General features: G+C 37.1%; 1 protein-coding gene across 2 annotated transcripts in view; it reads left to right on the top strand.

Moving 5' to 3' along the window:
- Window positions 1-430: 430 nt before the first annotated feature.
- Window positions 431-23,321, top strand: part of PPP2R3A (protein phosphatase 2 regulatory subunit B''alpha) — a gene marked incomplete at both ends in the record, with an annotated part of 96,307 nt that continues 73,416 nt past the window's right edge. The window contains 2 exons of one of the 2 annotated variants that reach the window (XM_084232474.1): window positions 431-2,428; window positions 18,529-18,792. In XM_084232474.1, coding sequence (XP_084088600.1) covers window positions 431-2,428; window positions 18,529-18,792 — 2,262 coding nt within the window. Of the gene's footprint in view, window positions 2,429-14,587; window positions 14,720-18,528; window positions 18,793-23,321 lie in introns of those variants that run through there. The other variant, XM_084232475.1, reaches the window with a different exon arrangement.

A 23,321-nucleotide genomic window follows, 5' to 3' on the forward strand; every position in this document is an offset into this window, starting at 1 on the left:
CAGTCACAGAAAACAAAAAATGGATCATTTAAACCGTTGGAGGACTCAGATATCACAGTACTTCTATACTACCAACTAAGATTTATAACTATAAATTTCTGCATCATACAACTGCTGAAGAACTTAAAAGGCTATTCTTTGGTTAAGAAAAAAATAACCCTATGGTATCATATTACCAAATAAAGCTAAAAAGCTCAATTATTAAGTTATTAGATTTGCTGATACAAGCACACATGTGCAACTACTGTATCTTGACAGTTACCAGACCTCAAATTTAAATTGTTTCCCCTTGCGGGAAAGGTCATTATATTTGTAAATAACCACTGTATGTTGTCATTAAATACATTTTCCGCTGAGTGTCATTTAGCAGAATTTACTTGAAACAAGTTTTAGAAATTTCCAAGTCCTACCACTAAGTAGATTTGATATTATGGCAGCAACTTATAGACTTGTGGTTAGTACTGTGAATCACTACAGCAGCGTGGTAATAGATCGGCGTTTTGAGCAAGCTATACATTATTGCACTGGAACCTGCCACACCATCACACATGGACTTGACTGCATTGTAGTACATCATAGTGTTTGTGCAGACCTCTTGCACATCCCTGTGTCTCAGTTCAAAGATGCAGATCTGGACTCTATTTTTCTACCCCATGAGAATGGATTTTCCTTAGCAGAAGGTGACTATCCTCATCAGGCCCTCATAGGCATACCCAGGGTCAAGAAAGGATCTACATTTCAGAACACTTGTAACTTAAAGGACATTGCAGGAGAAGCAATCAGTTTTGCCAGTGGGAAAATAAAAGAATTTTCCCTTGAAAAACTCAAAAATTCTAACCATGCAGCTTATAAAAAGGGAAGAAAAGTTAAGTCTGACTCATTTAATAGGAGGTCAGTTGATTTTGACTTGCTCTGTGGCCATTACAACAATGATGGGAACTCCCCAACCTTTGGTTTACTCCGGAGTTCTTCAGTTGAGGAAAAGTCTTTGGCCCATAGAAACTCACTTGATACCAACCTGACTTCAATGTTTCTTCAAAATTTCTCTGAAGACCTGGTTACTCAGATTTTGGAAAAACATAAAATAGATCAATTTTCTTCTGGAACAGACATAAAGATGTGCTTGGACATCTTACTGAAATGCTCTGAGGACTTGAAAAAATGCACAGACATCATAAAACAATGCATCAAGAAAAAGTCAGGGACCAATATCAATGAAGGAAGTGGTAACGATGCAATATCTAGCTCTGAAACTGTTTATATGACAGTGATGACCAGGTTAGCATCATATCTGAAAAAGTTACCATTTGAATTCATGCAGTCTGGGAATAATGATGCTATTGACTTAACAGAACTTGTCAGTAATATGCCTAGTTTACAGCTGACTCCTTTCTCCCCAATATTTGGCACTGAACAACCCCCTAAGTATGAAGATGTGGTTCAGCTCTCAGCCTCTGACTCTGACTCTGCACAGTTTCAAACTACAGAAAAACAAGATGACAAGCACAACTCTAGGAAAACAGATACTGTAAAATCCATTCCAGACAACTCTACAAACTCCTTACCTAACTTAGCAATAGATGATACGAAAGCTCTAAAAAATATTCCACTTCAATCACAGTCATTAACCATGAAGACTTTAGAAAATGTTTCATCTGGTGACTTAGTGGAAACCCTTTATATTGAAGAAGAATTAGATGGAGAGAAAGTATCAGGTAAAGGACAAAGGACAGAGAATGGACCTAATCAGGAGTTGTTAAAAGTAAATGAAGAGAGAGCAGAATTTTCAGACTGTAGTACTCACCTTAAAAAATGTCCTATTTCAATGCAAAATGAAATTGGTAAGATATTTGAGAAGCCAGTTGTTAATCTACCTGAGGAAGTCCTTAAATCAAAAGTTCCTAAAGTTGAAGAGGGAGACCACAGAGATTTTATGAATCCTAATAGTCAGAAAGAGATAGATAAATTGTTGATGGATTTGGAATCTTTTTCACAGAAAATGGAGACCTCTCTAAGAGAACCACTTACCAAGAGTAAAACCTCTAACTCTCTAAATAGTAACAGTCCATTGACTAGTCAGATGCCTGTAGATGTTGAGCATAATTCTAAAGTCTCGTCACCTGTGGAAAAAGTCTCACCTTCCTGTCTAACAAGGATTATTGAAACTAATGGACACAAAATAGAGGAAGAAGATCGAGCACTCTTACTAAGAATTCTTGAAAGTATTGAAGACTTTGCTCAAGAACTAGTTGAATGCAAATCGGGCAGAGGGAGCCTATCACAAGAAAAGGAAATGATGCAAATTCTACAGGAAACTTTGACAGCTTCCTCCCAGACCAATTTATCAGTCTGTAGAAGTCCTGTTGGTGATAAACCTAAAGATACAACTTCAGTGGTTTTGATTCAGCAGACCCCAGAGGTAATCAAGGTAAGACAACCACCCTGTCCCCAGAATTTGAATCATGACAAGTCTCCAAAGAAATATTATAAAATTTGCAAAACTTATAACCAAAAACTATTTTTCTTAGCCATTTTGTGTTCTATTAAAGCTCCTGTCCTACACTAGAATGGTCTCACTCAGTTTAGTCATAAAGGCAAAGACTCCTAGAGTCAAACAGACTGATTTCAACTGCTCTCCCCACATCCACCATCTTCCTAGCCCTGTGACCAAAAGAAATTACTTAATGTTAATATCTATATAGTAAAAATATAGATCAAGATAACTTATGTGAAGCACAAGCAAGGTGATTTATACAAAGGAGATATTTAATACATTTAGGCATCACTTAGCAACAACAGGGATACATTCTGAGAAATGTTTCATTTTATTGTTATACAAGTGTAATTATACAAATCTTGGTGTGGTATAGCCTAATACATTATTGGCTATATGGTTCAGCCTATTGGGACCACCATCCTATATACAGCTATCATTGACCACATGTCACTAAGTGACATGTGACTGTATTAGTTTTCATCTTCCCCAGTCAATAGTAAAGTGATCTTTACTGTGTGCCCTTGTCGACTGAAGTACACTGTGGGGTTACAAAAGAAGACAGGATTCTCAAAGAGCTTTAAATCTGGTTGAGGAGACAAAACTAACACACCCAAAACAGTAGATAAGCATGTAGGAATTACTGTCAAAAGTATTGTTAATTCAGTAGGCCTTTAAAGAACGTAAAGACTAGAGTTTTTCAAAAAAGCTTTGACTCTACCTTGTGTATGATAGTAGTGCTTTTGTTGAATAATCACAGAAAGTAGGTATTTGCTCTGTGTGCGTGTGCATGTGTGTGTGTGTCTGTCCATGTCCAGCAGTATCATTTCTTTTTCATTTTACATGTCAAACATGGAATGACAAGAGGTTCTGCTCCACCTCACTCAGGGACCACGTCTGATGGACACTTCATGTTCCTGCCCCTTTTCCCCATCTAGAATACGTGGCTTGAGTTCACTAAAGTAGAAAAAGAAAGGCATGGTGCTTTTAACTGCCTTGTCCCATACATGACACACTTCCCTTCTGCTCCAGTGATTCCAACTTAAATGCTAAGAAACATAGGAAGTACATAAAACACTTGGTGAGCACATCTCTCCCACTAGAATGCAGTGTGCATGTCAACATGAGTCAATTCAGATGTAGAGCCAAATCAGTAAGTCAAGTTGTAAAATAATGAGATGAATTACTTAGAGATATGTACAGTTGTACAAAAGTATGATGAAATACATGAATACACCAAATATAGTGTTGGAAGTGAGTAATATCTGGGGAATAAGAGAAGGGAATAAGAAAGAGGGCCTCTGTAGGCTTAGTAAATGGTCCGTTTTGTAATCTGGGTGGTAGAGCATGTGTTTTGTCATTTCATGTACCTTTTTGTATGTCTTAAGCATAGTTAAAAAAATTTTTAAACTGGTTGAATATTATACATGGCATATATATATATGATCATGTTAAAAAGCTAGGTATTATTTTAGCATTCTCATTTGAGCGGGAAGAAAAATAAATGTACATTGTGATGAGGTGAATACTTTTGCTTCATGTAGCTGTTGTTTTCCTGTGACAGTTTTAGTTACCAACAACACTAAAGTTTAAAACAGTACATATTTTAGGTTATTAAATGATAATTTGAGTCTAAGTTGCCTCAAACATCACTGAGCACTTCTGTGAATTCTGTATGTCTTCTCATTCATTGATTCATCACAGAATGATTTTTTTTAGGATAATTTTAAGTCAACCCTTTTTAAACCTTTCAGACAGTTGAAAAATTATTCAGATGTTTGAAACATTTTGGTTAAAAGATTAACATAATTGGGTCCTCCCTGGTGGCGCAAGGGGTTAAATACAGAACTGTGAAGCTATCCGCAGCCTCTGCAGCACTGGTTGGATCCCTGGCCAGCCAGGGAGCTACCCACATGGCGCAGCAGACCCCTTCTGTCTCGCCTGCTGCTCCCCTCAGCAGTGTATTTCAGTCAGTCTGCCTGTTCTGTTCCCCTCTGCCTCTAGTGAATCCCCTCACCCCCCACACCTCTGGCCTGTACCCCAGTTCTTATATGCATAAATAAATAAACCTTTAAAAAAAAGTTTAACATAATTGAAACATATAGGAAGTGGTTTTGATGACTATCCCTGAGAAGAAAGATTTACTTGTCAGGATTATGTCATTAATATTTTAATGTATATTTTAAAATAATTTCTCAAGAGTAATCAGTATTTATTTTCCAGAAATAAATGAAGTTCATACCTGTATCAGGAGGACTAAAATAAAAAATACCAGAATGATGTTTAGAAATTAAAAGGTTATTAGTCTCCCTAGGTCAGGGGTTCGCAGCCTGTGGTCCATGGGCTGTATCTGGTCTCCTGCCTGTGTGTGTAAGGAGTTTTACTGGAACATGGCCATACCCATTCATTTATATATGGTCTAAGTGTGCTTTTGTGCCCCACCTACGAAGTTGAGTAGTTATAACAGAGACATTAAAGCTTGAAATACTTACTATCTCTGACCATTTACAGAAGAATTTGCTGACTCCTAGTCTAGATTATTGTTTTATGCTCAGTCAGCAAAACAGACTTTATATATTGTTCAGTGTGATATTTTGTAACTTGGAAACATTTAAATACCAATAGCAAAAACTGCCAAAAGTTGGGGACAGTCAAACTGTGTACTACTGGAAATAGACAAATAATCCCAGAATTTCAAAATACTTCATCATGAGTACAGATCTGACCTTCATAGCTTTTTCTCCCCTTTCCTGTCCACTTACAACCTACCTCTGTCTTTCGACTTAAAACAGTTTCCTTTTCATCTCATGTTTTAGTCCCTATTTTTTTTTCCTTTGCACTTGAACATATTCACTTTGTTGAGTTATCTTTACCATTGGTTTGTAAATGAATGTTCAGTACATGTTTCTTCATACAGCCTCTAAGTGACAGAAAATAGCCCTCTAGGTTCTAGAATAGCTGAGATGTGTAGATGAACCTGAAAGTGAGTTAGAAAAAAATAAGAGAACAGTTTATGGGAGAGACAAAGAGGGATATGTCTCAAAGAGTTCAGTAATTACAACCAAGTGAGTCACTGAGGAGGACATATTTGACATTGGAAGATAACATTTTTAAAAACAGAAACTCTACTGCTTTTGTAAATCACATAATAAATATCTTAGTTCTATGTTTTATTACCACCAATAACTGGTGTTATAGGTAATTTTTGATCTGTTTTTAGCCTTATGAGATAATAGCCTATTAGTTGTTCACAGGTTAAAATAATAAACACTGGGCCTCCCTGGGTGGCGCAACCTTTGAGCGCTGGGTTGCAAGGCTGCCTGCAGCCTCTTGCAGCGCCAGTTCGATCCCCAGCCACCGGCGAGGGTCCCACATGGTGCGTAGGCCTCTCTTGCCGCCCGCTCCCCTCAGCAGTGTACTTCGTCGGTCTGCCTGTTCTGCTCCCCGCTCTAGCTCTGGTGAATTCTCTCACCCTCCCGCGCTTCTGACTGTACCCAGTGCATGTATAAACAAACAAACAAATAAATAAATAAAAATTCATGCCTCTTTAAAAAAAAAAGAGAAGAAATAACTATTTCAAGATTAAAGAATAAAACTATTATCAAAGTATTGCCAAGTGTGGAGTTTAGCTGGACTTAATTCGATAATATAATGAACATGTGTAGTGAATACATTATTGATATGCAAAATAGAAGTTCCTAAAATGCTTAAAAAATAGTTCCTAAATTACTTAAGTATTCATCATTCTGCACCTGTACTATGCATAACACACAATAAGAGATAAAGATAAATTAGACATGGGAAGAGTATGCAAAGCCCACAGCCTAATAGAGGTGATAAGCTACTTACTGTGATGCAAAGTAGAAAGAATGGATTCCATGAGAGAGAGAAAGTGAGAATGAAAAATGAAATGTACGGGAGTTCAGAGGAGGGAGAGATAGATCCTGGCTTGTAGAATTCAAGGAAGTTTTTCTGAAGAGGCAGAATTTGGATATGGATACCATTCTTTTACTCTTCAATTTATTTATTTATAGCCCTAACTGTTGTTATCACAGTGTTCATCTTCAAGACATCGAAACATACTTTAATCCTTTTCATTTATCTTGCAAATACAAACTTTTGGTCCCAGTGTAGGGGAAACTAGATGACTATATTATGATTCCATTATTTCTTTCAAATCTAAGCTCTATGATAGTCTAATCTTCATAATCAATGGTGACAAAAAGTGAGTGAACAGAATTTTCCATCCTAGAGAGTATAAAGGTAAATATCAGGCTACTCTGCTTAGTTATTGTGAATTCCAGTAGTAGAATCCATACTAATAAGGCTAATATAAGGTTAGGACCCCTTCCCCATAATTTTTCTGGAATTTTAAAATCATAAGCAGACAATCTGACAGCCTAATTGTACCTTGCCTTCTCTTTTTTTGCTTCAGCTCCAAAATGTGATTTCCAGCTCCCAAATGTATATCTAGTGAAAATGGAGTGTTAAAATAAGACTATGCAGAGAGATAGGTGATTCCCTTTCAAGTTTCTATGTCTGCACCGCTGGTCTCCATTGGCCTTTATTTAGTACATTAATGAATTTGTTGAATGAATAAATAAGTGAATGAATGATCAGGTGAAGGGGTTTTTGCTTACTTGATTTGCCCTCTTGCCTGAGGGCCATCTTTTTCCCTGCCCTTCACTTCTCAAGGGTGGACATTAAGGTACCTGATAGTGAGGTGCCCTTCTAGGACCTGAGGCTGATTCTTCAACAAGGCTCATATATCTCACCCAAACCACTGGCTTCTTAGTTCCTCTAGCTTTTTTAAAATATAATTTATTCATATGTATTTTATATCATTGTTCATTTTTGTACAATGTTTGCTTTCCCCTCTCAGGCGTAGTCCCCATAGAATTCCCACCACCAATTCACACACACATAGATACCCCCCTCCCCCACCACCATCACCATAGTCCCTTGTGCTTTTCCCTCCCCTGTTTGGATCCCTCTCCCTCCCCTGCAGAATGTCTCTGATTCATAGTTGCCTGTTAATTTTGTTTTGTTTTTATTGTTATTGTTATTTTTTCCCCTGATCCCTTACTTGGTTTGCCTATATTCCTCCTATAAGTTAATTCCTCTAGCTTTTAACACCTAAAACTCAGATATGCAAGGGAAGTTCTCATCATCTTTTCTGGCAAAAGGGGAATATCCCATTAAAGCACAGATCATTTTGCCTCATTGCAAGAAAGAAATCTCTAGATATAGACTGTAAGTATTTTGAACTCTTGTTCACCATTGCACTCCCAGAAACTGTTGTACCTCACATACCATTTGTTTAAATTTAGAAATTTATCCTTTCTCTTTAAGGAATACCTGTATATCTTAATGTCCTTTTTGCCATTCTTAAAAGTCCCCATCTTAATCTCCATGGATTTGGGTTGGATGAGAATTTTTCTCACTATTTAATTTCAGTACAGCTGTTGTTTTGGTTTTTGTTTGGATTCCCAAGAAGGTCAGAGAAATCTCTGAAGATCTACAATATTTGCACTGTTACTTGAACTCCCTTTCTTCTGAGCCTGATCAGAGGAAATAAAGATCCTTTCTAGTATAATAATCTACCATTTGGTTTTCACAAACCTTAGATATTGTGTAATTGTGTTGTATATTTAAGTGCAGAATAATTATGAAAGTTTTTATAACAAAGCATTCTTTAAGGAAATGTATTATTAACTTCTTAGGACACATTTAAACAGCATTTTTCTCTTTCTTAGTTTTTATCTATGTCTTCATTAAGATTAACCAGTCATAGTTCCCTCAGTGGAGGGAAATGTTTTTTCTCAATAGCTTTATAGGTGCTGATGATTTCTTGGGTTTGGTGCTGGGAATGTTTAAATAGAAATCAAGACATTTTGCAATAGGAAAACATTCTTCCTTCTAACTCACTTATCACCAGGTAGATTAATAAAAGTTAAGGGATCTGGCCAGTGACAAATATGAATTTGCAGAATGAGTTCAATTCATATTTTCCCCTCTACCTGTAATATCCTCTGAGGTCAGGTCCCCTTACATCACCATTTTTTCTCAGTTATGTCCCCACCTGTTTTCAACATGGTAGAGATGTAAATACTGGTGTAGAAAAATAGTTATGATAAAATAGATGATTAAAAATGTAAAAAAAAAAGCAAATATATGTAGCAAAACATACATACTAAAGTGATCCCTTCTATTAATATTTGTGTGGGATAAATGAAAAATCTGGGATAAATCTGGGATTAATCTGGGATAAATGACTCCAAATTATGGAAGTCAAATGTGATTCTCAGTATCCAAGTCTCCTGATAACTCTAGCCCACCAGCCTCCAAACTACCCTTGACCAAAGTGAAAAGGAACTCCCAGAACTCTACTAGCTCATGTTAAACCTCAGATTTCCGCCATAGATCTGCCCAGCACTCACAGCTTCACCACTCTGCCTTAAGACTGGCAGGACTAACCTAATAAAGCCCTTCATTCATATGCATGTATATATATATATATATATATATATATATATAGAGAGAGAGAGAGAGAGAGAGAGAGAGAGAGAGAGAGTGTGTCACCATAAGAAGTCTGGGATTCAAGCTGACCCCTCATTCCCCATCTGCCCTTGTATATCCAGTCATCTGAGTCCATATTCAACCTTGTAACTCCTAAAACCCTTTTACTATGCCCTCTTCAACCAATGATCGTTCACTGGTGAAATTTCCTGTCATAAACTTTTCTAAACATTTGTCCTCCTCCTTCTAACTGAAACCCATCTCTCCCTACAGATACTAAACACATGTAAAATGTGGCTTTTTTCTTTCCCACTGTGTCCCCTGGGTCTGCAGAGGAAAATAAAGTGTTTTTGCTTTCATTTCTGCTTCTAGACTAATCTTTATCTCTCTGTTCCCTGAAACACCCCCATTCCAACTTTGAACTAATTTCATCAAGATATACCACCCATTACCATCCTGATTGCAGTCATTTACCATGCCAACATTCTTTATTTCTTCAAGATTTTAACTACTAGGTCTGTGACACTCCAGTACTATTTTTGCTACAATTCTTACGAGTTTTCAGTGGATGAGACATCTGATACAAGAGTTCCTCAGCCCCTTGATCTCCTCCATTGAATTGTCCTCAGCCTTTCTGAAGCTATTCATTCTCTGACTCAGTGATTTTAAACTATGGTTCCCAACTAACAGCATTAGCATCACCTGGGAGCTTGATCGAAATGCATATTCTCAGACCCCAGCTCACACCCACTAAACTGAAACTCTGGAGATGGAGCCCAGCAATCTATATTTTGACAAGTTATTCAAGTGATTCCAATGCACGATCTTGTTTGAAAACCGCTGCCATAGTTCACTTCCCTGAATAAAATCTCCAGCTTGGGTTAAATTGTGTTCTTTGTTTATTCTAAGCTTTTATTTATACAGCTGTTCTTAACTGAAGAAGATCACACAATCATACTGAGTGGTCTTGCTTTAAGTCATGACTGCTAACCCCCCAGCAGGTCATTAGTGCACCCTGCATTTCCCTGTTCCTCACTTTCTCACTCTGCAGGTGACATGTTCATAATTTCTTCTCTGACTTTTCGCATCTAACATCTATTCCATCCTCTCCCTCAACTAATGATTTTATTTTCTGTTTTACTGAGAAAACTGAAGCACATCAGATGAGACCTTTACCCACTCACCTATTCATGTCAGTTCCATATACTCCCCATTCCCTTCTGAGACTATACATGAATTGCCTGGGCACTGTCTACATCTAACCACTGTACTTGTGCCCTACATCTCTTCCTCTCCCATTAACTGAATGACATTCCTCTAGTCATTGACCCTTTTCTTTCCCAAGGCCATTAATTTTTGCCCTTTATTGTATGATTCCATTACAGATAAACATGCTACAGTTTTCCCATTGAACAAAACAAAATCCTCTCTACAGTATACTGTATACTATAACATGTGTATCTTAAATAATCTAATTCAAAACATTAATGTACTCAGATCTTTTGATACAGAGTCAAAGCTTTTCTTTGAGAATGATCTATGTGGTCTTTGGAATTGGAGTTTCAGGACATCTCTTTTAATAAATCACACTCAGTACTTTGTTGACTGATACCCAGTTTCAATTCCTTCAAAGTGGAGAAAAAAGTCAGTAGTGAAGCAACTTGGATTTCTTAAACCTTCTAGATTTTAATGATTTTTTTTCTTTATCTCACCCATACCTAATTTTTTTAAGATTTATTTATGCATACAAGAGCTGGGGTACAGGCCAGAGGTGTGGGGGGGAGGTATTGAGAGCATTCACCAGAGACAGAGTGGGGAACAGAACAGGCAGGTCAACGGAAGTACATTGCTGAGGGGAGCAGCGGGCAAGACAGGATAGGTCTGGGTTGCTGCCTGGTCAGGAATCAAACTCATGCTGCAGTGGCTGCAGATAGCCTCATAGGTTGCGTCTTAACCCCTTGCGCCACCAGGGAGGCCCTGAAATACACTGTTGAGGGGAGCAGTGGGCAACACAGGAGAGGTCTGCTGTGCCATGTGGATTATCTCCCTGGCTGGCATCAAACTGGTGCCACTGGCTGCAGATAGCTTCATAGTGCTGCAACTTAACCCCTTGCGCCACCAGGGAGGCCCACTCATACCTAGTTTTACAGCAAAATTGTTTTAGTAGTAGTTTGCCTTTACTGAATCTTTATAAACCATTTCACTAAGGGCCCTCTTTTTTTTTTTTTTCAATTTTAGGAATTTTAGAAACAGCAACTTTTTTTTTCCCACACTCATAGCTCATCAGTTTATGTAATATGTCATTGAGTTAAATAATTATAAAATATACAGCCAGCATAAACAAATTGGGACAAACACAACTAACTCTTAGGAAGCATACAATTCAACTACAGATATAAAAATATGAGGGCATGATAGAAACTAAACAAATAGCCGTGAATCAGTATGTCCTAGACATTGCATGCTCTCTCTTATTGAAGAAATTGAGAACATTGGCTAATCCAGAAAGTTAATCAAGTGAAGGTCACTTAAGAGCAATTCTACAGTATTTCATTAAGAGAATTGCAGTAAGGAAAAAATAAGAAAGCTTCATGAGACAGATAAAATTTGCATTGGATTTTGAAGGATTGTTAAGAGTATATAAAATTTGAGAAGTAGGGCCTCCCCAGTGGTGCAACAGGTTGAGTGCAGTGCTGTGAAGCTGTCTGCAGCCTCTACAGTTGTGGGTTTGATTTCCCGCCAGCCAGGGAGATTCACACATGGTACGCCAGACCTCTCCTGTCTAGCCCGCTGCTCCCCTCAGCAGTGTATTTCGGTCCTTCTGCCTGTTCTGCGTCCTGCTCTGTCTCTGTTGAATTCTCTCTCACCCTCCTGCACCTCTGGCTTGTACCCCAGTGCTTATATAAATAAATCAATCTTAAAAAACAAAAATTTGAGAAGTAACATTTTCAGGAAGGGATGAAAAGTTACACCCTGAACCATGGATTGGTGCTGGGAAGAAAAGGCTGGGGGCGGGGGGCGGACAACTTAAGTTGTGGTTTAATTGAAAAAGCATGAATCCTAAGTGTAAAGACCTAGCTGCATATATAACACACTTTCTTGATGTTTTAATTTGAAGGGGAATGAGGGAGGAAAAAAGTATTCTAGGCAAGAGGATGAGGAAAACTAGCACAGAGTTAACATGTAAGCCCACTGAGAGAAGATAAGAAGGACCTATGCTGAAGCATTAGACCAGTGACTTCCATTGTAATTTTCCTTCAACCATAGTATATATTGAAAGCTCTTAGGTAAGATTTTTATATGAATGGAGAATTCCACAGTTTAAAGGAAAAAAAAAATTGAAAAAACCACAGACATATAAGCCCAAATGTACATATAAAGTGTTGTCAGGATATCTTGAACGGAAATTAAGAAAAAAACTGAATTCAGTTGTAGAAAATAATGGAAAACAAAGAATTTTTTAATTTTTATATTCCCCATACAATTACACCCCCCCCCACATTTTGACCCCAATCCCGCCTTTCCCCGCTCCCCGATAGTGTGTCTCTGGTTCATAGTTGTTTGATTTTGATTTTTTCTTTCTTATAGTTATTCTTTTTCTTGGTCCCTTATTTAGGTTTTCTAGATTTCTGCTATGAGTGAGACCATCCGGTATTTTTCTTTTTCTTTCTGGCTTATTTCGCTGAGCATGATCCCTTCCAGCTCCATCCATGTTGCTGCAAATTGCGTGTGTTTATCTTTTTTGATTACTGAGTAATATTCCATTGTGTATATGTACCACATCTTCTTGATCCAGTCATCTATTTTTGGGCATTTCGGTTGGGAAAACAAAGAATTTTAATTCCCACTAAATAAGACAGTTTAGCTGTCTGATTTTGAGAGGGTTTTGATAATGTTTTTTAGAAGTAGAAAATAAGTACTGATTGAATAATGTGATTGAAAATAAATATTGAAGCATAAATGTTAGACTTGGAAATTCACTTGTAAATAACTTAATTCACTTGTAAATAACTTATATGATAAAATAACAAAATATTGTTTTTAATTTTCTTTTTATTTATATATTTTTTACATCATTGTTCATTTTTAAACAATGTTTGCTTCCCCCCCTCAGGTGAGTCCCCACAGAATTTCCTTCACCAGTGCACCCATGCACCATCACCTCAGTCCCCCATACTTCTCCCTCCCTCCGATCCCTCTCCCTCCTCCTTCCCTGCAGGATATCTCTGGTTTATAAGCACCTGTTTGTTTTTGTTGTGTTGTGTTTCATATTGTTATTACTTTTTCCCCTAATGTCTTATTTGGTTCCCCTATATTCCTTCTATAAGTGAAACCATCAGATATTTTTCTTTTTCCTTCTGGCTTATTTCACTGAGCATAATTCCTTCTAGCTCCACCCATGTTGCTGGGAATGACATGTGTTTATATTTTTTGATTGCTGAATAGTATTCCATTATATACCATATCTTCTTGATCCAGTCATCTATTTTGGGGCACTTGGGTTGTTTCCAGGTTTTACCTCTTATTAAATAGGTTTTACATACTATAAATAGTGCTGCAATAAACAGGTACAGGTGTTCTTTTGAATCAATGTTTCACAAAATTTTTTTAATCTGGTATTTCTTAAAAGCTCCTTGAAGGAAAAAAAGACCTCACAAATTCAAAATGTATTGTGTCATTGCTATTCATCTTTTGTATCTTTATTGTTGCCAAATTTCACTGAGCTATATGTACCTAAAGCTTTTTTACTGACCAATTATTCCCCTTTCCTAACCAATACTTTGACTATAAATTTATCCAGAATCACTCCCAAACAGCTTGTTTTATCAAACTTAAATTTGCTTTAATTTTAAAAAAATTAAAATTACTTGATTTTAAAATCTAAGACCAACAAATTTTTTGTGTATTATATACCTTTTGAGGGTGAATGTTTGTTTTTCTCCTTATTTTAACCTAATATACCAAGATGGTTTTGGGTATTGTCTTTCATTCAAGTAAGAAATAAAACACTATTCTTAGACTTACAGTTTTAAATTTGAAGTGCAGCCTGTTGTTTTTTTTGGTTTTGTTTTTTATGAAATATTAAGTAACAAAGTCAAAAGTACTCTTCTTTTTCTTTTAGCTTGTGGATAATTATCTTATGTGGACTGGCACCTCACATACTCTGAGCTTAAGAAGTTAGCATTATCTGAGAAGTTGCTATTTTTAAACTCATCTGTAATGTTTCTAACTTTGGTGTTCAGAGTAGTAGGTGCTTCTTTTCCCAGAAGCCTCTGTATTCTGTGCAGGCCAATTTGTAGCTACCTACAAGGAGCAACAGGCCCATTGCAGGTCATGTTTCTAACTTGAAAATTATGAGCAGGTATTGGGAGCCATGAGCTATAATTGAGAACCAGCTGCATGTCAGCACAAGCATGGATTATGGTCTCCGGAGGCTGGGAGAGCACAATGCTTGAACTTAATTTCTTTGGGAAATAAGGAGGAAAAAATACCTTTCTACCCAACAAGGCTGACAACTTATTAAATATCTTCAGAAGTGTGCTGGACAGTTCTAAGTAAATCCACTTTTCAAAGATGATGATCAAGGAAACATCTCTACGAAGGGACCCGGATTTAAGGGGAGAGTTAGCTTTCCTAGCAAGGGGCTGTGATTTTGTTCTCCCATCAAGGTTTAAGAAGAGACTGAAGTTATTTCAGCAGACACAGGTTTGAAACTTGGGTGTTTCTTTAAAATATTTTATTACTAATAAAACCACCCAGTGAACTAATTTAAAAATAATTTTACAGCTCACTTTATAACAGATCAAGGAATTAATCTTGTTGTCTAACTATTTGCAGAAAGCTATTTGTAGAGAGATTCCAACAGGTTTAAAAATAGTCCTGGATCTAGAGTATACAGTACTCATTGTAGAAAAGGAATCCAATTTTAGAGACATTCAATACAACTTACCAAATATTTTTCAGTTAAGCAAGGAAAGTAGTAGAATTTTTATTAGAAATGTCTTTGAGAAACTGGAATTTCTGTGTTTAGAAACATTATTTACACTTTGCTTAAATAGATTATATCAACATACATGCATCTGTAATGAATTATTTTTGAAAAAGAATATTAAGCCTGATAATTTTTTTAAAGGAAAAACTATTTTTATGTGTAGACAACTATATATGTGTGATATATGTAGGTAATGAAGAATGGTATTTACTTCTGGACTGAAAAAATGTCATCTTTCAAGCTGTGAGACTGACTTACTTCTGCCTGCAATGACTATTTTGCAGAGTCCATACTACTTGCTTACAACTTTAAGGCCAGCTAATTTTAAGTTTTCTGGCATTGAGTACAATATAAATCAAGGGCCATGCAAATGATGGCCATCTGGAATACAGCAAAAAAAAAAAAATAGTTTCATAGTTATTCTTACCCAGAGTAATTTAAAATTATTTGGACCACATGAAATTGCCTTTTTAAAAAAAATATTTCAAAAATGGTTAAATATTGGAACCTGCTATTGTGACATAATACCATAGTGATACTAATTAGAATGAATTATCTCATTTTACAGGGCAAGACTAAAACAGAAATAAGATATATCACTGAGCTAACTCTATTCAAATGCATTCCTAGATTTGAATGAGAAACTTTATTCAAAGAGAATAGCTGTTAAACTTGCTGGTAAATCAGACAAAATTTGTATTACTGTGTTTTTTTCTGTAATGTTTGTAAAGGATCATTTTATTGATCTACTTACACGTCTAAATTATGTGTCTTCTAGTGAATTGAATAAGTTAATTGATAGACCCAAAGTTTTAAATAAATTATTTTTCTTTAAATACTAACAGTAGTTTAATTAAATATGGAATTAACCAGTGCATTAATAGATACATCCTCTCGGAGACTTGCTTAATGCTAAGCAGTACACTAAGGAAAGTAGAAATACATAATCAAATCTTTTCCCATTCAGATAAAAACCTTTACAGGTAGCCACGGTTTGGTCTGAATGTCACTTATGTGTAAAGTGTTTATTTAAGGCCTTGCTCTAAACCTTCTTTACTAGTTTACTAGACTATTGGGTTTCATCCCCACTGACACCAGTGGTCTTAATCCTGTGGTCATAAACTGCCTTGAAGTTATCTATAACTGCTCTGGTCACATATGGGAAACATTTTGAGGAACAGTAAAAGTTTTGCTGATGATTCTCATAAATCTCTTTCAGCATAGAATGGCAGAAAAGAAATGACACTCTTTTCAGTGACCTAGGTAAAGCCTATGAAGAAGTATATTTCTTATTTCAGAGATTCAAGAACAGTTTCTACTATTATTAATCCATGCTTGTATAATAGTGCTTGCAAATTTAGCAGCAAGGCAGAGAAACATTTATTTAGAATAAATTATCAATTTGTTAAATCAAAAAGGGTTTGTAAATTTAAATTGCTGTATAAATGCAAATTATTCAGTCTAAGGGACTAGTACAAGTTATGTTTAATTTATTAAGAATCCCACCCTTTGACCTGGTGACTCATTTTCTTAAATAAGGACATATCCGTACTGGCACTGTTGTGAAACTTTTGCCTCAATAGATCCTATAATTTACTTTAATCCACTCAACAACCTTCCAGTAAATAGGGGTTATAATCTGTTTTATTATTGAAAGTCTAGAAGGCTAAGTAACTTTCTTGAGGTCACTAAGCTAGTAAGTCATCACTGTTTTCTGTTAGGTTTTTTTATTTATAAATCTGATTATAATTAGACTTTATATGGGTGGTATTCTGATACTACAGCAAAGGCTTGGTGTGACCACTGACCTTCATATCCCCAGTAGCAATAATATATGAGCAGACACCATTCTGTGTATTAATGTCAGATACTAACAAATGAAAAATGAACCATGGGTATGTAAAAGTAGATTAAATCATATTCATCATATGTCTTTGTGAACAAAGCTTAATTCTCCTATCATACTCATGCTTTTTTTTCAAGGGTATCTAAAAATCTTTATTCTGAGCTTAAAGATCATGTTGTAAGCCTGCTTGTCAGAAGTAAATGATATTCAGATATATTTCTTACAGATAAATCACTGTTCATTGTGCAGTAGAATAATTTAAAGAAGAATAACATTATAATACTTTGTGTTCAAGAATTTAAAATAAATTTACTTTGAATTTAGTAAACAGTCATGTCCTTTTTATACACTTCATGCAATAGTATCTAATACATTGCCATGTTCATAAACCTTGATAGTTAATTTGGTCAAAAGAGTAGAAATTAAAACATTAAAATCTTATGGAATCTTTTTTGCTTTTTATGGTAGGAACTTCAGAATTAAATTTGGTATTCATTGGTAAAATTAACTCCTACCTGAATGTTAGTGTATCAGCCCTCCCTATCCCATAAATCATGAGAAATCTTAATTTTCCTATTGTCCCCCCTTTTTATACCGTCCTTGATTATGTCTTTTTATGATACACAGTGTCAAATCCTCTTTGGAAAAAAGAATGCTGTAAACTATAAATGACTTAATAAACTGTAAAGGGAGTTTGACGGTGATGAAATTAATGACCAATGTCCTTGCTTATTAGAGCATACCAAAAATGAGAGAGATGTGTATCTTGGGGAAAAATGGTGTTCCTCTAGGGTAAATCAATCTGGCAGATATTCCCAAACTAAAATCCTTTATTTGTTTTTAACAAATATTTTATCTGCATCAGGGACTAGCAGTGATTCTACCTAGACAAAGTCAAACTAGAGAAGAAAGTGAAAGGAGCCACTTATCTTCTTCCCCCCCCCATGTGTTTTAGATCTGTTTTTTTTTTTAATATTTATTTATTTATTTATACAAGCACTGGGTACAGTCAGAAGCATGGGAGGGTGAGAGAATTCTCAAGAGCCAGAGCGGGGAGCAGAGCAGGCAGAAGGAGCGAAGTACACTGCTGAAGGGAGCAGAGGGCGGCAGGAGAGGTCTGCGCGCCAGGTGGGACCCTCCTCCGGTGGCCGGGGAGCAGCCAGGGATCGAATCGGCGCTGCAGAGGATGCGGGGAGCTTCGCAGCCCAGCGCTCAACTGCTGTGCCAGCGCTCAACTGCTGTGCCACCGGGGAGGCCCAGATCTGTATATTTAAAGAACTCATTCTGTCTGCCTCTGAAAGGAGAGGTACAGATTCACAGGAAGACCAACAACAATCTCCAATTTCAACAGACTGAGGTCCTTAATATATTAACATGTTAACCAGAATTTAACAGTGTTAAATGTCTACCACATCACTGATGGAAAATTTACTGCAGAATTTTTAAGCATAAATCCGTGCAAACTAAGGTACTGACATATAATTAAAGTATTCATTTAGTATGGGTAAGCATTTTCTAGAAGCATGCTTACCATGGCCTGGAATAGAAAGAGCTCTTGATCTCTATGTCGCTAACTGTGGTTTCTTGTACTTCTACTCAGCTACCTATTAGCTGTGAGAACTTTCAAGAAATATATATTCTTTAGAATTATGTCTCATAATTGTGTTTTCTTTCCAGATTCAAAATAAACCAGGAAAAAAACCTGGAACACCACTTCCACCTCCAACCACTGTTCCAAGTAGCACCCAGCCTGTCTCCCCTATTCCTCATGTGAATAATGCCAGTACACCATTGTCGAAAAACATTCCACAGTTCTACTTTCCTGAAGGACTCCCAGATACCTGCAGTAACCATGAACAGACACTTAGCAGAATTGAAACTGCTTTCATGGATATTGAAGATCAAAAGGCAGACATTTATGAAATGGGAAAAATTGCAAAGGTAACATAACTACTGAATATATAATCTTCCTTTCTCAAGCAATCCCCATCTCCCTCTCTTCACTACCTCTTTGCTCTATTTTTAAACATGCATCATTTTTTTTCCATGTTGAAAAATTTATTTGATCCTGATATATTTTTAGCTATGGTCCTATTTCATGGAACTCTTTTAAGTTTGAGAGAAACATTTGTGGTCTAACAGCCCAATCTCCCATTTAATATATTAAGTCCATCCTTGACATCATTGACATGTAAATTCATTCTCTGCTTGAATGCTTTCAGTGACTGGACTCTCACTCCAGGCAGCCTGTTCCATCATTAAATAAACTTGCTTGTTAGGAAAATTTCCCTTGTGTTGAATACAAATGTCTTTTTTTGTTCTTACCTATTGATCATAACTCTTTGCCCTGAAGCTAGACAAGGAACCATTAGGCCTGCTGAATACTATAATTCTATTCAGAAATAAATGGATTTGTCACTAGGAAGTGAGTCTTTAATACTTTACAATATATCCAACAGTTTCTAATTTAAGATCTTAGCTCTTAATTCCAGAACTACTGTGACACCTTGAGTAACTGCATTCTACCACCTCCAGCCTCCTCCTAGAAGAATTAATACTGAGCAAAACCATCAGATTAGATTTGATCTTGATAATCCCCAGCTGAGCAGTATTCAGGGATTCCTGCCATATAGCTGTGCTTTATTTAGGTTTTGTTTCTATGTTGTGTGTATCATAAAGAGTCAGAGCATACCTCAAAGAGTTGGCAGTGGTTTCAAGCTGTGCTTCAAGAAGCAGAGGGTTGTAGTAAGCTAAGGACTGTGTGTGTGGGCCAGTGGGAAACCCAGCAGGAGCTCCCAAGATGCCACACATATTTCCACTTGGATAGACTCCCCTGTTTTTATGAATAATATGTAAGAGTTTGAAAACTACTGATTTTTCAGGATAAAACCCAAACTAATATTCCCGGCTGCCTAACCCACTTGCCTTCTCATGGGCACATGTGTGCATTTGGGCACTCATAGTTCTCCCCTACAATATGGACTTCCAGGTCCTGCCACCCCATCTGCCAACCTGTTAAGATCTAACTTCCATCATGTCTTTAGGGAAGTCCCTGTACTCCCAGTTCAGTCATGCTGTGTCCTTCCTATAACCTCACATTCGTCATTGTTGTTGAATGAATTACAAGTATTTTTTTAAAGATTTATTTATTTATGCATACAAGAGCTGGGGTGCATGCCAGAGATGGGGGTGGTTGAGAGGATTCATCAGAGACTGAGTGGGTAGCAGAACAGGCAGATTGACTGAAATACACTGCTGGGGGTAGCAGCGGTTGAGACAGGAGAGGTCTGTACCATGTGGGTCACCTCCCTGGCTGGGGCTTGAACTTGTGCCAGAGTGGCTGCAGATAGCTTCATAGTGCTGTGTCTTAACCCCTTGCGCCAGTGGGGAAGGTCCCAAGTAGAGTGATTTTAAAGAAAATAAAGAATTCCTTCTTTTAGTCTCCCTTTTTTGCACCTTCCCCCCATCATGTAACTTTCTTGTTGATCCCTTAGATGTTTTTGATGATAACAGTTCCATTCCAGAAATAAGAACTCACCTGTTCACACTTTGTATTACATATGAAGAAATTCAGTCCCGCAAGTACTTACCTGAAGTCACAGAACTGGTTCATGTCAGGAAACATCTTCTAAGTCCTGGCATCATGTTCTTTTCCACTATGTGTTATCTTCTTTGAACAATGGCTACGTATCATTAGCTAACTATCAATCATTATCTGCCCAAATAATTTATGTATTTTTTCAGCACATTGGCATTTTCTTGCCCAAATCTTTGAAAGATGATTATCTCAACCAAGATGGTAAGTTAAATGGACTTGAACTTTGAAGCTAAATCCACTTTTGCAAAGATGAATGAAACCTGCATTTGGGGATAACAGGTTAATGGCACAAATGCCAAATAGGGTGTTTCCAAATTAAGGAACATGCTAGCTCCCCAGAGCTGTGTTGGGCTCACCAAATGATTAGTGCCTCACTGCCACAGACCTGCAGCCTGCTCTGTGTTAAATTCACCAGTGGACCTTCCTCTGAATACTAGCAACCCCTGACTGAGGAGGCCATTGTCCTTGAATCTTTCTGCCATCCTGCTTCCATCCTCCTACTCTGATCCTCCCACTTCTGTGTCATTGATAGTCCTACCCTGCTCCACAGTTCACAGGCCTGACACTCAACAGATTCAGTGAGAGAAGAGCAGAAAGCCTAAGGACTTCAAAGACAGTCAAGGGAATGCGGTAAAGCTTGTAGTCAAAGCAGGTAAGGGAGTTAGGCTTGCTGGAAAGTTAGAGGAATACAGTGAGGATCAGTTTATATATGGCATTAGGGAAAACTGCCAGTGTTGTAGCTGACAACATAGAGAAGTATAAAAAGAAAATTCACCAGGGGCCTCGCTGGTGGCGTAAGGGGTTAAGAACCGCACTGTGAAGCAATACGCATCCTCTGCAGCACGAGTTTGATCCCCGGCCAGGAAGGGAGCAACCTACATGGCGCAGCAGACCTCTCCTGACTCGCCCACTGCTCCCTTCAGCAGTGTATTTCAGTCTGCCTGTCTGTTCTGCTCCCTACTCTGTCTCTGGTGAATCCTCTCACCCCCCGCATTTCTGGCCTGTGCCCCAGCTCTTGTATGCATAAATAAATAAAAGAAAATAAAAAGAAAATTCACCATACTAATAGTCATTTACATACCAGTTTACTGTTTTATACCTGATCATCATGTGGCACAGTAGCCAGTATACATACATACGTACATAGCCAGTTTATATATACATACATATATTTATACATATATATTTATACATATATCTCTGATTAACTTGTCCGAACTGTACTTGACCCTGAATTCTGTTGGCATCTGATGGATGCCAAGCATTTGTTGGACCTTAGACCTTAGTTCTCAACTCATATAGCAAGGTAAATTGCTCACCTTTTGAAAATTAATACTGGTATTGCATATAAACCTGAGATTATGTATAATGACCTCAGAAAATATCAAGTATATTGGTTTGTTCTGTTTTGGATTTCTGTATCAGCTCATTCTATTGGATTTTACCTCTTTATTCTTAAAGCCGTTTGTTTTAAAAATTCATTTAATCATGTCTCCAGTTAGCTAATCCAACTTTAACTTGACTATGGCAGTCTATTAGCACTCAGTAAGTCACCCTTATTTTCAGCCATTCTTTACTAGACAGGTTAGTCTTCCTTGCCACTAGGCAGTGAACTCTGTGCCTGCAGAGCTTGCACTTTGTGTACTTGTGTTCTCATAATAGTTTGGCATAGGAAAGGGGCAAGAAAGACCATGTTAAAAGGGGTGATGATGAGAGAAGTTGTTGGAGCAATTAGTGAACATTTTTATGGATTGCTTTAGTTTATAACACTATCTGGAAGGCCTGCTTGAGCTGCTGTCTGCTCCCAGTGATTCTTAAGTGTTGCTGTAGATACTTGGATCCATTTCTTCAGTGCAAGGAAGACTCCGTGTTTATGAAATCAGCACTTAGCACAACTTAACCCATCATTTATGTGGCCTTTAAACGTAGCCTCTCTGTATCTGAATTTCTTTGTCTGCAGAAAGGGATAAAATACCTACCCACTTCTGCATGGAAATCATGTAAGGACCAAATGAAATCACAGTTGTGAGACATTTTAAAGAATTTTACATGAGTAATCATTTCCACCTCTCTCATTAGACAACCTTGCTTTTGGTTGTTTATATTACTGGGGCAGTCTTAGATCAAATTATAAGTGTTCGTCAAGTTTTCTTTGCTCCAATGATGTGGTCTATCATACACTAACTCTTGCCTCTTCCTCTAAACCTGTTTCTTGCCTCGTTTTCTGCATCTCCCTGAAATTTGTCATCCATTTGTTTCCTTTGTAAAAAGTCTTAATGCTGACTTGTTCTCACCACAGTTTTTAAACTCTTTTGCCTTCAGATTAATATTATTCACATTTTTAGATTCTTATTCATTTTACTCCTTTATCTTAATTATTTATTTTTAAGATGTCAGCCAGCCATATATATTTTTTAATAATTGAAATGTAATATCTGTAGCCCTTGATATCCACTACCATTCCCATTTTTTTATTTCGCATGTCCTCCAAGGGCCTGAATACCATCATACTCCTTAACACTCAGTACTCAGGATACCCAGCTGGGAAAAATAGGTCAGCCCTTCCCAATCTACTTCAAAACAGCCATTCAGTACCTTATCTCTTAAGATTTTGCCTTTGGGTCATAATTTGTAAGTGTTAATCTCTCAATGATTCTCTACTTAACAAGCACGGTAAAATGAGTCTTCTAGAGAAAAGACCAATAATTCAAGGGAATGCAAATTTAACAGTGAAAGTAGCCCCCTGGGAGGTGGTAATAAGTACATTGCCCCTGGAAGTGTTTCTGCTGAGGCTGGTTGAGCTAGACAATTCAGGATCCCTTCTAGTTCTGAAACACTCATGAGTGACTCTGACGGTGGGAGTTTTAAGCAC

Source organism: Talpa europaea (assembly GCF_964194135.1).
Source record: "Talpa europaea genome assembly, chromosome: 4".
Classification (NCBI taxonomy): domain Eukaryota; kingdom Metazoa; phylum Chordata; class Mammalia; order Eulipotyphla; family Talpidae; genus Talpa; species Talpa europaea.